The sequence below is a fragment of the Lynx canadensis genome, chromosome C1 (genome assembly GCF_007474595.2).
Source record: "Lynx canadensis isolate LIC74 chromosome C1, mLynCan4.pri.v2, whole genome shotgun sequence".
In the NCBI taxonomy this organism is placed as follows: Eukaryota; Metazoa; Chordata; class Mammalia; order Carnivora; family Felidae; genus Lynx; species Lynx canadensis.
Genome location: NC_044310.1, coordinates 172,807,090 through 172,823,105, shown reverse-complemented (window position 1 = coordinate 172,823,105; position 16,016 = coordinate 172,807,090). Strand labels below are relative to the sequence as shown.

The 16,016-nt window shown below is 34.5% G+C and overlaps 1 protein-coding gene across 1 annotated transcript in view; it reads right to left on the bottom strand.

Annotated features, from left to right (window-relative positions):
• FSIP2 (fibrous sheath interacting protein 2) overlaps positions 1-16,016 on the bottom strand; it is a 97,396-nt gene that overhangs the window by 58,927 nt on the left and 22,453 nt on the right. Inside the window, exons 10-15 of the mRNA XM_030323753.1 lie at positions 14,852-14,964; positions 14,029-14,071; positions 12,646-12,752; positions 10,321-10,384; positions 4,268-4,325; positions 142-178 (exon numbers count right to left, since the gene is read on the bottom strand). Coding sequence (XP_030179613.1) covers positions 142-178; positions 4,268-4,325; positions 10,321-10,384; positions 12,646-12,752; positions 14,029-14,071; positions 14,852-14,964 — 422 coding nt within the window. The remainder of the gene's footprint in view (positions 1-141; positions 179-4,267; positions 4,326-10,320; positions 10,385-12,645; positions 12,753-14,028; positions 14,072-14,851; positions 14,965-16,016) is intronic.

Below are 16,016 nucleotides of genomic sequence, written 5' to 3'. Positions count from 1 at the left end.
TAACTGAAAGTAAACTTTAAAGAAAGGCAGAGGAAGACATTAATATCAATAGGTGATTCCTCATTATTTTATTCACAGTTTTTTTTCTATTATGACACATTAGAAAGTATGATTAATATGCTGTTCATCAATGATACATACTTTTTCTTGCCAGCAATTTTGTAAGAAGCTCTGTTCTCTGTAAAGTCAAGAAAGGTTGAGCGTTTAGTTATTGTCTAGGGTCAAGAATTGATATAACTTTTTCCAAAATTTCTAATCATTAATCACCTGCTTCTTATCTTTATATCTGAGAGTTTTTCTATAGAAATTCAAAAGGAAGAATAAGCTTTATTTTTTGTCACCTCCTCCCCCTCTCTCCAATTTATCCTGCTCCTTGATACTGGCCCACATACTTTATTGCTTGAAGGTATAGAATTGTAGCTGATGCATAAAAAATACATCTATCTAAAAATTCTACTTCTGACCCTCCTTTGCCATGCCTGCTTTGTGGCTCTCTGGAGGAAGACACAGAATTGGAGAGAGAAGGGGACTTGTCCTTTTTGTTCACTAAAAGGCACCATAAGGTGGCAAGGTATTTGAGAAGACCTTTCTGACAACTCTATGCTCTCATCAAACAGCAGGAAGGGAATATGTGAATGATTATTCAATAACTACGTGTTAAAATAATTAGTTTCTAGCCATGGAATACCAACTTAGATGTAGACCTTTTCTATATATGAAAATATTCTATCATGTTTTCTAATTAGAATTATTTATCATCACACACTAATGAAATAGAAAACACAGTTTCTGAATTATAACAAGTAAAATAACAATAATTAAAATTAGAGGAAAAACAAGTCATTAATAAAACAAGCTCTAAGACCATATGATACTTTCATAAATTTCAACATGGGCTCTTTGCTTATATTCAGGTATATGATATTCTCATATATTTCAACATAGGCCCTCTTCCTACTTTCTTAAAAGAAAATTGACATCCCCTTTCCAGTTTTGAAGGCCTGTACTATCCATTATAAAATTCAATTTTTCCTGAAGTCTGAAATTCAATGAGAGACAGCAAGACTGGGAATTACATCCTAAATCTTGGCAGAAAAAACAAAAACCAAATTCAAACCAACCCTCCCATCCTCACCCCCCCAAAAAAAACACCAAAAAAAAAACCACCCCAAAGAACACCTTCATTGGTTTCAGCTCAGAAATTGGGCTTGGTAAAAACCTTACTTAGACTAAAACCTTTTTTGCAGTATGGAACGTGGAGAATGAAAGCTGATGTCAGTGACATGTCTTTTGGCCTTCTTTATTTCTTCAGGATATGATTTCTCAGGTCAACCTAAGCATAGTTTTCTTCTTTTAGATATTTTGCAAGTTAGCTCTCCCAGATTCATTTTTCTGTTCCCTTCACATTATACTGTAGAGACCAAATAGAACTCAAGGAGTCCAACCTATTTACTAATAACTGTCTCCAACATGCTTTCTGTCCCAAAGGCCTGTATATGGATCCAAACAAACAGCAAAGACCTAAGAATAAAATTAACCAAATAACATAAAGTTTTATGAAGAACCCTTCAAACAATTTTAATAACCAGATAAAGGATGACATTGGTGAAAAAGGCAGAGTAAAAAGCTCTAAAATCTACTACTCTATAAAAGTAATGAAAAACTGGCAAAAAATTACAATTTCATAGTAATTGTCTTTTTTTTTCAGTTTTCTGAACTCTGAAAATTAACCAAAGGCTTTCAGCATGCCAGAGAATGTTTATTCAAGAAAAATGGTTGATCTAGATAAAAACAGTGAGCTCTGTGCTATTTTAACTTGCCCTATTTCTATCCCCTTTCTCCAGCTCCATGATATCTGTGAAAAGCAACACCTGCCAAACACAGGGGCATGGTTTTCTTCATTGTGGTATCTGCCTAACATTTAGCATTATGTTTTGAACATAGAAGCTTCTCAATAAATGTTTGATAAATAAATTCCCATTTAAAGTCTTTTGGATCTAGGCCTACTGTCTAATACAAAATTAGTGCATGCCACTAATGGACTTTGAGAACTGGTTCCTGGTTTCTTGCCTTCAATTTTTCTTATATAATTCTGTCAGAGTTATCTATCATGCATACCATTACTTCCCCCTCCAAACCATCAGAGTGCCACCCATTAAATAAACTACAAATTCCTGACCACAGTCCGCACAACTGCAGACTTATTGCCTTCTACACTCTGTTACCCCTTACATCTTCCATTCCAATAATGCAAAACTTACTCATTATCAAAGTGCAGTACACAATTATTGCAACTCTGTTTACTGCCCCCCCCCCGCTATCGTGGGGTAAACATTTTTGCTTTGTCTTCGTTCTCTTGGTCCTGAATTTCCATGTCTATTTTATAAAAATTTTCTGTGCCTTTTGTATTGACATTAGAAAAAACTAGAACTGAACAATAGAAGAAAGGGAGGGGAGAGGAGGTGGACAGTAGATCAGATATAATGATTCCATAGTAAAGTCTTACAAAATCTGGAGTTAAATCAGAACAAGAGGAATGTATGGAACACCTGGGTGGCTCAGTCAATTAGGCATCTGACTTCGGCTCAGGTCATGATCTCATGGTTCATGGGTTCAAGCACTGCATCAGGCTCTGTGGTCACAGCTCAGAGCCTGAAGCCTGCTTCGGATTCTGTGTCTCCCTCTCTTTCTGCTCCACCCCACCTCTCAAATATAAATAAACATTTAAAAAAATTAAAAAAAAAGAACAAGAGGAATGTGATATGTGTATGATGGCTGGGCATAGTCAGACCAGAAAGTACCTTTAGTTGTGTTTTATTTGTATTCTGACCTGAGGTTAGGCTGGGTAATGCAGCCGTAAGTATTCCTGTCAATTTGGGAGGAACTGGTAAAGAAGCTCCAGGCCATGCACTGAGTTAGTCATCTTAGCCAAGCTAAGATTTTTAATGAAAGAGTAGCCGAAATATTTACTATGTAAGGTTCAAATGATTCTGTAGTTCTGTAATCTTGGGTGGGGAAAATAAGAAGGCAAAAATTAAGATTTATGAACCTCCTGCAAACTTTTTAATGAAGAGGTATTTATATTTTCATTTTTTTTTTCAACGTTTATTTATTTTTGGGACAGAGAGAGACAGAGCATGAACGGGGGAGGGGCAGAGAGAGAGGGAGACACAGAATCGGAAACAGGCTCCAGGCTCTGAGCCATCAGCCCAGAGCCCGACGCGGGGCTCGAACTCACGGACCGCGAGATCGTGACCTGGATGAAGTCGGATGCCTAACCGACTGCGCCACCCAGGCGCCCCATATATTTTCAATAAATAAAAATTTATTTATTCAATAAAATAAAAATGGTCATTATATAAACATGATCATCATTCCTCCACTCCATACTATTGCTTTAAACTGAACTAGTCAGTTTTCTTCCTCCTGCATCTATTACAGTGCTACATATCCTATGAAGTCTCAATAAGTCAGTCAGACTGACATCAGTCCTAAAATCAAGATCCTTCCTCCAAGGAAGCTTGATCTGAATATTTTGACACCCTCTATTGCCATACATCACTTAACTTTACCCAACCATTTTCATAGTGATTTGGTTTCTAAAGTATATGCTAGACATTTTTTGGCATACTACTTTTTTAAAAAGGTGATGATACGGGCCTAAAATAATAGTTTTTCTTCTAAAGTTGAGAAGATCGTACATAACCACTAACAGAATAGGTGACCACCAGAGTTTGAGGAATAGAAATCCCCCAGGCCCCCAAAATTTCTTCTCCAGAGACTTGCAATTTCCAATGTTAGTGGTTATTATTTGGGATTATACTGCAAATACCCTTTAGGAGAAGAATAACTGATGAAGCTAATACTTGGGAATAAACTAATTTACCATCCTTAGGAAGCCAACAATCTCAAAAAGCCAAGAAATGGTAAATGCTTCAAAGGGAATAAAAGCAAAGAAACAGGTTTAGATCCTGGAAATCTCCTGTAGTGGGGGAGTTAACGTAGGATATACTTGAAAGGTGCACGAAGGCTCTGAATATAGTGGAAGTGTAGAACCACACTGGGGATAAAGAAACAGAAAAGGAAGAGGAAGAACATTGGCTTTGTCTGCTTTACAGTTTACGCTTAGTGCTGAGAGTTTGCAAAAGACAGAAGTTTTCAGTAGAACTACTAGAAGGTTACATGTAATCATTTGCTTTTGAATAGCACTCATGTGATTATTAAAGTATTAATTTATAATTATACACTAATTTTCTTAGATACTTACGTATTTGTGAAAATACGACAAGGGAAAGTACCCTTGGATCTGGCATGAACCTGAGGTCCTAATTATTAGAAAAAGAAAATTGTCATTAGTTTGTATTCTTCCCCAGAAACTTGTAAAGTGGAAATTAATATCCTCTAGTAGATCTTTATTCTCTCGGACTGTTTTGTTTAAAAGCCTCCAGACACTCTCCACAATGAAGTCCAAATTCCTTAGTAAGACATAAAATATACCATACAATCTGATGTTCTTACTTACCTCTGTAGTGTCTACTCTGGTTAGCCTCTATATATTCATGTATGTTCTATAGTCCAGAGACACACAATAACATAGTTTACTGAGTAACATGTTTTCCATGCCTCTGGGCCTTTGTTTTTGCCATTTCCTTTGTCTCAAGCACCCTATGCCTTCTTTTAACTTCTCGTCTTCTAGGCTTTATTCAGTTTGTGTTAATTCCACTAGAAACCCTTGCCTAAGTAAATAAATAAATATCTTTCTTCAGTGCTCCTAAAGCATTCTACACATGTTTCTATTATAAAACTCATTATGTTGTATCATAATTAAATGTGTACTCTTCTGTCTTCCTGACTATGACATAAATTTACCACTATATCCTCAGCACTTAACACACAGTATACAGTAACATTTATTTGTTGAATGCATTATTTGATTAATATGCTTCTCACCATTTATTCATTGGTTTATCTGCCATTAATCTCCTCCTGCTTGAATATTAGCTAACTTGCTTTGTACATAATCCAGCATGATTCTATTACTGGGTTTTAGTAAATACTTTATATATAAGTGATATAGGAAGTCTGTGCAGTACATCTCTACAGGCATGCTGGATTGGTATATGTCAACTATGCAAAAAAACCAAATGAATAAAAGATGTAGACAAAAAGGATGCCCTGATTTCAGAAACTATTATCAGTAATTAGAACCAGTTCAAAGTCAGGTTTAAATGGTAACTCTTGTTTCTTCTAATAAATGAGTAATCAATAGGTACTAATCATGTGCATGAAAAAGTCTTATTTAAATCTCATGAACCTTTTTGGGGTTTGTTTTTGTGGGTATGTTTTTGTGTATGCTAGGTTTGGAGAAGTAACTGGAATTAAGAGTGAGTAACTGGGAAATTAAGTGTGAAGACTGTACTATTTTAAAAACAAAATAGAAAACAAACAAAAAAAAACCTTTTCTGTGGTTTCCATTAATATGTGGGAGTTAGAAATTTAAAAAAATTGCCTAAAATTCTATATAAAACATTGAAACCAACCTCTTAAAAACAATCAAACAAAAAATTTGGGGTAGCACAAATCTAGAAGGGTAAGCAAGTGTTAAAGCTGATGCCTTCCTTATGAGACTTGGCAATACCTGCAAACAAGGTGGAGAATCAAAACTAAGAGCCTCTAAAAATGTACTGGATCCCAAAGAGCTATACCCTTGTTAGAAGAGATGTCTTTAAACGTAAACTCATGCCACAGAGGTAGCAGCACAAATAAATTATGTCTTGGCTTCAGCCTTGGATAAAGGAAGAGGAAAAAATAAAAATCTCTCTTTTTTAAAAAAATTTTTAATGTTTATTTTATTTTTGAGAGAGGGAGAGAGAGAGAGAGAGAGAGAGAGAGAGAGAGCAAGCAGGGGAGAGGCAGAGAGAGGGAGACACAGAATCTGAAGCTGACTCCAGGCTCCCAGCTGTCAGCACAGAGCACGACGCGGGCTCGACCCCATAAACTGTGAGATTATGACCTGAGCCAAAGTCAGTCACTTAACCTACTGAGCCACTCGGGTGCCCCAAAAATATCTCTTAAGAGATAATCTGTGATGATTAATTCTTATATAACTTTGAGGTTCAAATATACTGTATATTCCATAAAAATTAAAATAAACCTGTATTGATATCTCTCCCAGATGCCTACCAGAAGCATATGGTAAAATTTTAACTGCTTTATTGAACCATAACTGGTGATCAAAGAAGTATAACATATTTAATGTGTCTAATTTGATTCTATAGAGCAATATATACTATCCAAATACGGAATTCCCAATGATACATTTCTGCCAGATATGAGCTCACAGACAGGGACACCTGGGTGGCTCAGTCGGTTAAGCGTCTGACTCGATTTTGGCTCAGGTTGTGATTTCACAGTTTCATGAGTTTGAACCCCATGTCCAGCTCTGTGTGGACAATGCTGAGCCTGCTTGAGATTCCTTCTTTCCCTCTGCCCCTTCCCTGCATGCACTCTCTCTATCTTCCTCAAAAATAAATAATAAAATTTAAAAGTGAACTCATGGAGCACCTGCGTGGCTCAGTTGGTTAACAGCTGATTCTTGATTTCAGCTCAGGTCATGATCTCACAGTTCCTGAGTTTGAGCCCTGCCTGGGATTCTCTCTCTCTCTCTTCCCCTCCTCTGCTCATGCTTGCTATCTCTCAAAATAAATAAACATTTAAAACATAATAATAAATTTAAAAAATGAGCTCACATATATAATAATGCCCTGTACACACACACACACACACACACACACACACACTACACACACAGACAAATATGAAGAAACACCATGAGTGCAGAAAAAATAGCATTAGGCATAGACATCAATGTTTTAAAATATTTGAATTACTAGATATAGAATATTTAAAAAGTGAATTTTATCTGTTAAAATATATAAAGATGGAATTGGAAAATACAGGAATGGGACAAGAACCTATCAAAAAAGTCAAGTCAAATTTGAAAAATATCTACTCAGATATATATATATATATATATATATATATATATATATATATGTAATGTTTAACCAGAAAAATTTCAAAGTGCATGGAATTGATAAAATAGTAAATTAGATAAACTGAAGAAAGAATTGGTGATTTGGAGGACAAATTGGAAGAAATTAACCAGAATGCAGCACCAGAGAGATGGAAAATATGATAGTTGTTAAAGGATGTAGAAGAAAAAGAAGATATCTAACATATATATACCTGGAGTTTTAGAAGGACATAATAAAGTGGAGAGAAGCAATATAGGAGAGAAAAATAGCTGAAACTTGTCCAGACCTGTTCACTATGGTGATACTAACGAAAAACCAAGGCAAGACCTTAAAAGCAGACTGAGGTGTGTATGGAGGGGAGGGGAAGAATCATTTACACAAGAATTATTAAGTACAGAAAAAGTAGAACATTTAAGTAAAACAGTATCTTCAAAGTACTAAGAGAAAAATAACTGTTCTTAATAACTTGTATATCCAGCCATAATTATATCCCAGAACATGGGTAAAATAAGGAGAGTTTTATCAAATCAAATCTGAGGATTTATTCCCAAAATACATTCACTAATGACATTTCTGAAGAATGGATTTACTTTAGGAAGAATGAAGGTGATTCTGTAAAGGACAAAATGCAAAAAGGAATGGTGAACAACAACAAAAAAATATTGGTAAACATGGAAAAATATAAACAAAACCTGGATGTATAAAAACAGAATTTTAATTTAGATGGTAATAAAAATCAAAACTAAATAACTGGTTAAATGTGAGATAGTGATTTAGAAGTAAATTATTCTAACTTTGACTTTTACTTTAAGTATACTTGTTAAAATTCAAAGGTAATTGTCAAAAGGAATATACACAGCATACAATTCCTAAAACTGTAGAGGGAAAACTGGATTAAAAAATAAGTTTAATAAATTAAAAGAGAATATCAGAGCAAATTTAATACTCTGAAAGAAAGCAAGAAAGGAGAAATTAAAACAAAATATCAAAAAGCAGAACAAAGCAAAACACCAATATGGCAGTAAAAATCTTCCAAAGGTTGTAATTAACAAAATGTAAGTGGCTTACATTCAGTTAAAAGTCAAATTCTAAGACTCAATAAAAATGAAACAAGATGCAGGGATAGAGTGTTTACAAAAGCCACATCTATCCATAAAATATACTAAGACTGAAAGCTAATGTTGCTATATTAGTATCAGACCTACTAAATTTGAGACAAAAAGCATCACTTCTGGTAAAAACCATACACAATAATAAAAAACTCAATTCTACACCTGAAACTAATATTACACTGTATGTTAACTAACTGGAATTTAAATAAAAGCTTAAAAAAAAACCCTCAATTCATCAGGATAGTCCTTGATGTGCCTAATAACTAACCTAGATCAAGGGTTGGACACTTAACCTACTGAACCACACAGATGTCCAATTCCAATGATTTTTAGAACAGAGTAAATAAAAGTAAGTATATAGATTTTTTGAACTACACAATTAAACATCTTGATTGAATGGAAATATTTAGAACATGGTACTACCAAATTGATATTTATTGTTTTCAACCATATACAACTCTTAAAAACTAATCACGTGTGCTAAGCCAGTAAAGAAATCCTGCAGATATTTGAAAAAGCTGGTACTGGGGCGCCTGGGTGGCTTGGTTGGTTAAGCGGCTGACTTCAGCTCAGGTCATGATCTCACGGTCCGTGAGTTCGAGCCCCGCGTCGGGCTCTGTGCTGACAGCTCAGAGCCTGGAGCCTGTTTCAGATTCTGTGTCTCCCTCTCTCTCTGCCCCTCCCCTGTTCATGCTCTGTCTCTCTCTCTCTCTCAAAAAAAATAAATAAACAAAAAAAAAAAAAAAAGAAAAAGCTGGTACAATAAGGCCATGATCTCAGTCTGCAAAGCAATTAAATTGGAAATAAATAACAAAAGGGAACCTAGAAATCCAATATACTTAAAATTTTAAGACGAATTCACAAATACAAAATAAGATAATTAGACTATAGATATGAATTAGAAAAAAAATGAAAATATTGCATATAAAGTTTTGCAGTACATTTCCAAATCTTACATATCACAAATCAAGTGCCACACACTGTTCTAAGCACTTTTACAAATATTAACTTATTGAATTTCCATAGGAATTGTATGAATGATGTACAATTCCTGTTCTTGTAACAATACTCCAGCCAGTCCTAAGGGTTAACTTGCTTCAAGTTAACACACTCCTTGCTTCCTGACCCTCGATCTGTAGCAGAACTAATTTACTTTCTTTGAGATTTGCAGAACACTGGCCATGGGGGAAATGAAGGACCTGAACGTTCCCAGGCCACAGAGGCCAGAAGTCTGTTTGAAGCCACTTTAGCTTTTTGATTGGCCCAGCAATCTTTTAGCAAAATATTTTTCTTTTGCAAGGTCACACAAATAACTTTATTGTCCTCCCTTTACACATCAGTAGAACTTGCCCTCCTATGCAGAAAGAAGAGAGTAATCTTGCACAACCCCTGGATACCAAGGAACTGGCCCTTCTTGCACAGCCCTCATCCTGGGCACTAAGGAACTAGAACTTGAACAACCTCCAAGCTCTGAGATAACTGGTGCCATCGAGTGTGCAAGGTAATCCAGAAATGTCACAGACCACTGCATTTACCTTAACTGATTAAACCCCTTTTAAAATCTTTTGACCAAGCAAAAACCTTGGACAAGAGTACATCTCTCTCCAGGTTGCCAGCCTCCTGAATAAAGCTCAAATTCCTTTCCAATCAAAACTCTTCTCTTGATTATTGATCTTTCCAGCGGTGGTCAGCGAACTTGTGTTAGGTAACTTGTGTTAGGTAACATTCTCATGTATAGTTGGAAAAAACAAAGAACAGAGAAGTTAAGTAACTTGCCCAAACATAAATTTTAAGTGTTGGAGTGTGGATTCAACTTAAATATTTGGGTCAGATTATATGTTCCTACCCATTATGCTACACTGCCTTTCAATAATCTAATCCATATGGATAGGACATATGGTAACTTTCTGCCAAGAAGTTTGAAAATTTATATGGATAAGAGAGACAGAAAATATGAATAGTTTCAGATTTAATTGAATCTGTAGTTTAAAAATCGTTTTTCTTACTAAGAGAGCCAGGGCGAGGTTAAATATTTTTTCAGTAATTTGTACCAAACATTCCAGGAATATGTAGCACCATACCAGGCATGAAGCAGGACTTCAATAAATGTTAGTTAAAAGAATGAATTAATAGATCTCATAACTTACTCAGTAGCTGTTACTGATGTTTACCTGGTTCACAGAAGTAGTTTGATCTCTTGTTTGATCGTTCATTCCATTCAGCATTTATCTCCTTCTATATAATCCAAACAACAAAACAAACATCCTCAAAAGATTTCCCCCTCCATGATTTGAACATCAACTATTATTTATATATTTAAAATACAGAAATTTAAGATTCTGAGAATTTCCCTTAAATGTCAGTTTTTAAGAACTGCACACATTTTGTGATATTTACATAATTTAAAAGTTCATAGTTGTATCATGGGAGATACACAAGATGCCCACACATTTGGTGATTTTCTAAGGCTCATGGGATTCAGAATATAGTTGTACTCACGTCTAAGATTTATTATAGTAAAAGAACACACTATAAGATAAAGAAAGGGGAAAAGGCGCAGGCCGAGTCTTGAAAACTCCATGTGCAGTTTTTCTTATGCTCGCTCCCTTCTCTGTGCATGCTCTTTTCTCCAGCAATTAAAAAAAAATTCAGTAAGATGTACAATGTTTTTACCATGGGAAATCCATTAGAAACTCAGCACTCAAAGGTTTTTATTGAAGGCTGGTCATGAGGACACCCTGTGCCTTAGTGCATATCAAAATTCCAGTCTCTTAAAAGGAAATCAGATGTTCAGCAAAAATCACATTATTTGCAGTACAGTGCACCATCCATTCAGCTATGGAAAGTTCCATATTACTTCAGGACTTGGGAAAAGTCAACTTCCCAATGCTAGCCAAAGGGGTAACCTTGCAAACAGGCCCTTCTAAAGACACAAGTCTCAAGCCTGCTTTAACTCTTTTCTGACAGTGATATTCACTAGCATCCTAAAATGAACTATCTTTGGAATACACTGATTGGTAAATATGTTAATCAACTCAGTGGGATAAAAGAATAGGTGTGCTTTTTAAAAAAATGTTTTAAGTATTTTTTTTTTTTTTTTTGAGAGAGAAGACAGAGTGCAAGTTGGGGAGGGGCAGAGAGAGGGAGACACAGAATCTGAAGCAGTCTCCAGGTCCAAGCTGTCAGCACAGAGCCAAACACGGGAATTGAACTCACAAATATGGGATCATGACCTGATCTGAAGTCAGAAGACTAACCAACTGAGCCACCCAGGCACCTCATTGTGCTTTTTTGACAAAGCTACAACAAAAGTTTTAGAGGTGGAAAGCAGATAACAGGTTCTCTGATTACAGAGAGATGTGGTTCTCTAGACTTGCTCAAGAACTCAATCTGCTCAAGGAGGTAAATCAAGTGAAGCAGTCTTCTTTTTTTGCCCACCAGATCTGAGAGCTGAACATAGGTCACAAAAAATATATTTTATGACAGTGGTAGGCTACGTATAATATGTTGGAAACAGAGTGTAATACTTAGCATAATAAAACAGTCAGGCTTTTCCTCATAATAAATTAGGAATTTGTGGACATTTGGTACTCATTTGAGATCAATATGGATGGCAAATTTAATAATATGCACATTAACCAAAAAAGGTCAGTAATAAACTTTAGATTTTTACAGGAGTTTTTGTTTGTTTGTTTTTAGTAAAAGACATGGTCTTTGGAATCTGTTAGGCAATCTGAGAATTTTAAGTGTCAAAGTTGTTAAGAAATTTCTTTTTTGACTCTTAGCATACTTAAAGTGGATATTGACACAGTAAAATGCTGAACTGTAAAATGTTTGTAACAAAACTGCACTATAGAAAAGCATTTTATGGTAAACATACATCTTAGAAGTTATGTGTAGTTTGTGTAGTTTCTGTGCATTATAAGAAACAGAAAATGATGCCACTTCCTACCCTATTCAAGTACAAATTCATTTGGGAAAAAAAGTTAATTTCCATTTTCAAACCAAGTTAACTCTTCAGTACAGGTGAACCAGTTAACACTGTGCTGGTAATGGAATGTGGTTTTGACTCCTAAAACCAGTTGGTAACTCACAGAGGAAAAAAAAAATGTAATGTATATCAGAAGACACACCTTGAATTTATGATGGTAACTTTCCAAAAGCAGGTAACTGATGGCTAGTCAAAAACAAAGGGGAGAGAGAATATGACTACCTCTGAACAGTCCATCCGTATTAGTAGAAGCACAACCAAAGAAAGCCAAATTAATATTTCCTCTGAAGGCTGCAGGTATGCACTGTGAACTACAATGTTGTAGCCTATACTTAGGAAGATTATCCTAGGGATGTTAAAATTTTGTTATGGTATGACTAATTTCAGGGAATGAAGCTCTTTTGTATGTCCACTTCATGAATGAAAATTTTTATACTCATGCTGATCATAAGAATGTACTTCATTAATTCTGCTTGCCTTTGGGGCAAAAAGAAATATTATATACCTTATTTTTTGGAGGATCCAAGTAAGACTGTGAAGATCTTGGACAATTTCTTGTGGGTGAAGTTTGAGCTGAAATAATTGAATTTTGAGTTGAGATGTTTACAGCTCCTAGAGAAAGAAGAGATTAATTTTACATATGAGAAGATCATATTTCTGGAACAAGGGTGAATGCTGATGAATAGATTTGATCGAATGTTCCCTCTGCTGAGCTGCAACAATCATTGAATTACCACAATCAGGGGTTTATTTGAAGTAAAGAAGTATCTCCAGGAATTACATGACCTGTTTTTAGTGTTCACTGGCTACAAATTTCAAATGGTTCATTATTGCCTTTAGAGACAAGTCTGAAACCCTTAACCTCTGATCCTAATTAATTTAATATTATGCTAGCTTAGTCCCTATAATTAAACACAGACCACTGCCAGAATTAACTGCTTTCTTTTCATTCAGTCTGCAATCAAAAACCACTCACTACTTGGATAAGGGAATAACCAAAGCTGTGTTTTAGGAAGATTGCTTTCACAGCAATATTTATGGGGATTAAAAAGAGGAGGAGGAGAATGGGGGAAGGTACTGAAATAGACAAGGATGAAAGAAACAAGGTAGAAGCTGTGGGAATGAAAAGAGAGGAAAGGGCAAAAGAAATTAAGGGGGTAGATTAGAAAGAAAGTAGCAACCTTGGGATGCAAAATACAATAAAGAAGAGTCAAAGAATAATTAACATTTTGTGCCTAGGTGAAACAGAAGGATCAGGAAGATGATGAGTTTGATATTCTATAGAATTTGAAGTGATCATTGGCTACTGAATGGAGGTGCCTAATATTTTCTTTATGTATATGTAGGATATGCATATGAGTATTTTTAGTGCCTTCCAGAAATCTAACAAGGTATGGGGAAATTTAGCTATTGTATAGTCTACTGAAGGGGAAATGAGAAATACAATGTATTGTTTATGGAGAATTGATGGCAGTGGAGTGTGGGGCCCTTCCAGAGACAGTTCTCTGTACTGTAACTTACTGAGTCACATATGTGAGTAATGTACTCCATCACTATAAACAGCCACAGCAGGGACCCTAACTTTTCCATACTTAGCAAAGTTCAAAAGCCATACTCATCAAGCAAGCACTGACATATGAGCTAATTATATCTATATTCATAAACAATTTTTTTACCATTTTTTATTATCCAAAATAACCATGATTGTTATAATCAGCAAAACAAATTGAAAAACTGTGTGTGTGTGTGTGTATATATATATATATATATATATATAGTGTATATATATTATATACATATAGTCATGATTATGAAACTGTGTATATATATATAGTCATGATTATGAAATTAACAATATAACAAGTATGACTGTTTTTCATTTTCTCACCTCTATCATCAGAAGTATTTGATTTTCTAGTTACTCCATCTTTCTACATGGTACATTAAAGAGAAAAACATTCATTAGTAACTGCACTTATAAAAGAAATTTTGTCACTATCAATCAACCAAATTAATATAGTTTCTCTCTCTTTTATCCCCTAATCTCACATGAAAATTGTCTCAGGAAAATATATATTAACAACCTCCTGGAATACTTTCTATAGGGATCTCAAATTTAACTAGTTTAAAATTGAGTTCAATATGTAGCAGTGTACAAAATTGTTCCCTTTCTAGTATTCCATATTTTGTTTAAAGGCATAGTAATCCATTCAATGGTTGGTTTTACAAAGTTTAGAGTCATTCAGTCTATTTCAGGGAAATACAATATAACCTATTCCAATCCAGCCTACAGCTTAATTAAACACAGTTCTCTTTGATTTTGAGAACATCATTTTCTTGTGATAACATTTTTGAGTCTGTCTGTCCTATTAGGCAATGAGTCCTCAAGAGAATTGATTATGTTTTATTCATCTTTATATCTTATGTGTCCCAAATTTCCTCATTTTCCCTTCCTTCTGGTTTAGCACAGGGCTTGGCCAACAGTGAATACGTTTTAGCTATTATTATCATTGTAATTGCTAAATGTTTGGATTAGTTACTACTGTTAAATTACATAGTGACTCAATACGCCCAAGGAAAGAAATCTGGCCTCATGAATAGACCCTAATATCCCTAACCAATTGGTATCATGCTAGTGAAAGAGATCATAGAAGTGAAAAATTAACTAGATAAGTAATCATCATATAAAAGTTTGAGACATAATTTTATACCTTTTGTTCAGTACTATTAACTTGTACATCTGACTGGCCAACTAAAGTTGCTGATTTTTTGACGACATTCTTTGTATTACTTAGAGATTGATAAATGGCATTTGCTGCAGGCCCTAAAAGTAAATAAATGAGAGAGAAAAACCATAGTTGTTTTATTTTAACAATCTATTGAAGTGTAATTGAAGTATAATAAACTATACTCATTTAAATTGAAAATATTTCAACTTTAAAATATGTCTACAACTATCACTACAATCAAATAACTTTTCTAATACTCTTTTAAAAGTTTTTTCATCCACCTTTGTAATCCATCTATCTTTCTCCTCCCATCCTGACAACACCACTCTATACTTCTCACACAAGATTAGCTTGAATTTTCTAGACTTTTATATGGATGGAATCATATAATATGTACTCTTTTTTTGCCTAGCTTCTTTTACTCAGTATAATGGTTTCACATATTTTAATAATTTGTTCCTTTTTATTTCTGAGAAGTGCTTCATTATATGGATACGCCACAGTTTTTATTCATTTACCTGTTATTTGGGTTGTTTCCATTTTGGCCTCTCACAAATGAACTTTTATGAGAATTCGTGTACAAGTCACTTTGTTTTCATTTCTATGGGGTAAATATCTATTAGTGGAACTACTGGATCATACAGTGGGTATATGTTTAACTTTTACAAAACAACACACTGTTTTCCAAAGTTGCCATACCATTTTACAAGCCATTCAGCAGTGTATCAGAGTTTCAATTCTTCCAGCTCCTTGTCAATATTTAGTAAGCAGAAGAAAGAAAATAGTAAAGACTGAAGTGAATATCAAAGAAATCAAAAAAAAAGGAAGAAAATAATGAAACAGCTAATTCTTTGAAAAGTTCAATAAAAGTGATAAGCCAGATTACCAAGAAAAAGCACAAATTTGTAGCATCAGGAAAATTAGAGATAATAGCACAACAAAAGTCTATATAGATAATACTAAAAAATAATAATAAAGGAATATTATGATAAGTGTATGGGAGTAGGTTTAAAAATTTATATACAAAGGACAAATTTCTTGAAAAACACAAACTAATCTCATTTATGAATAGATGATATGAAGAACTACATATCTATTAAAGAAATTGAATATGTAGTTAAAAACATGTACACAAAGAAAACTCCAG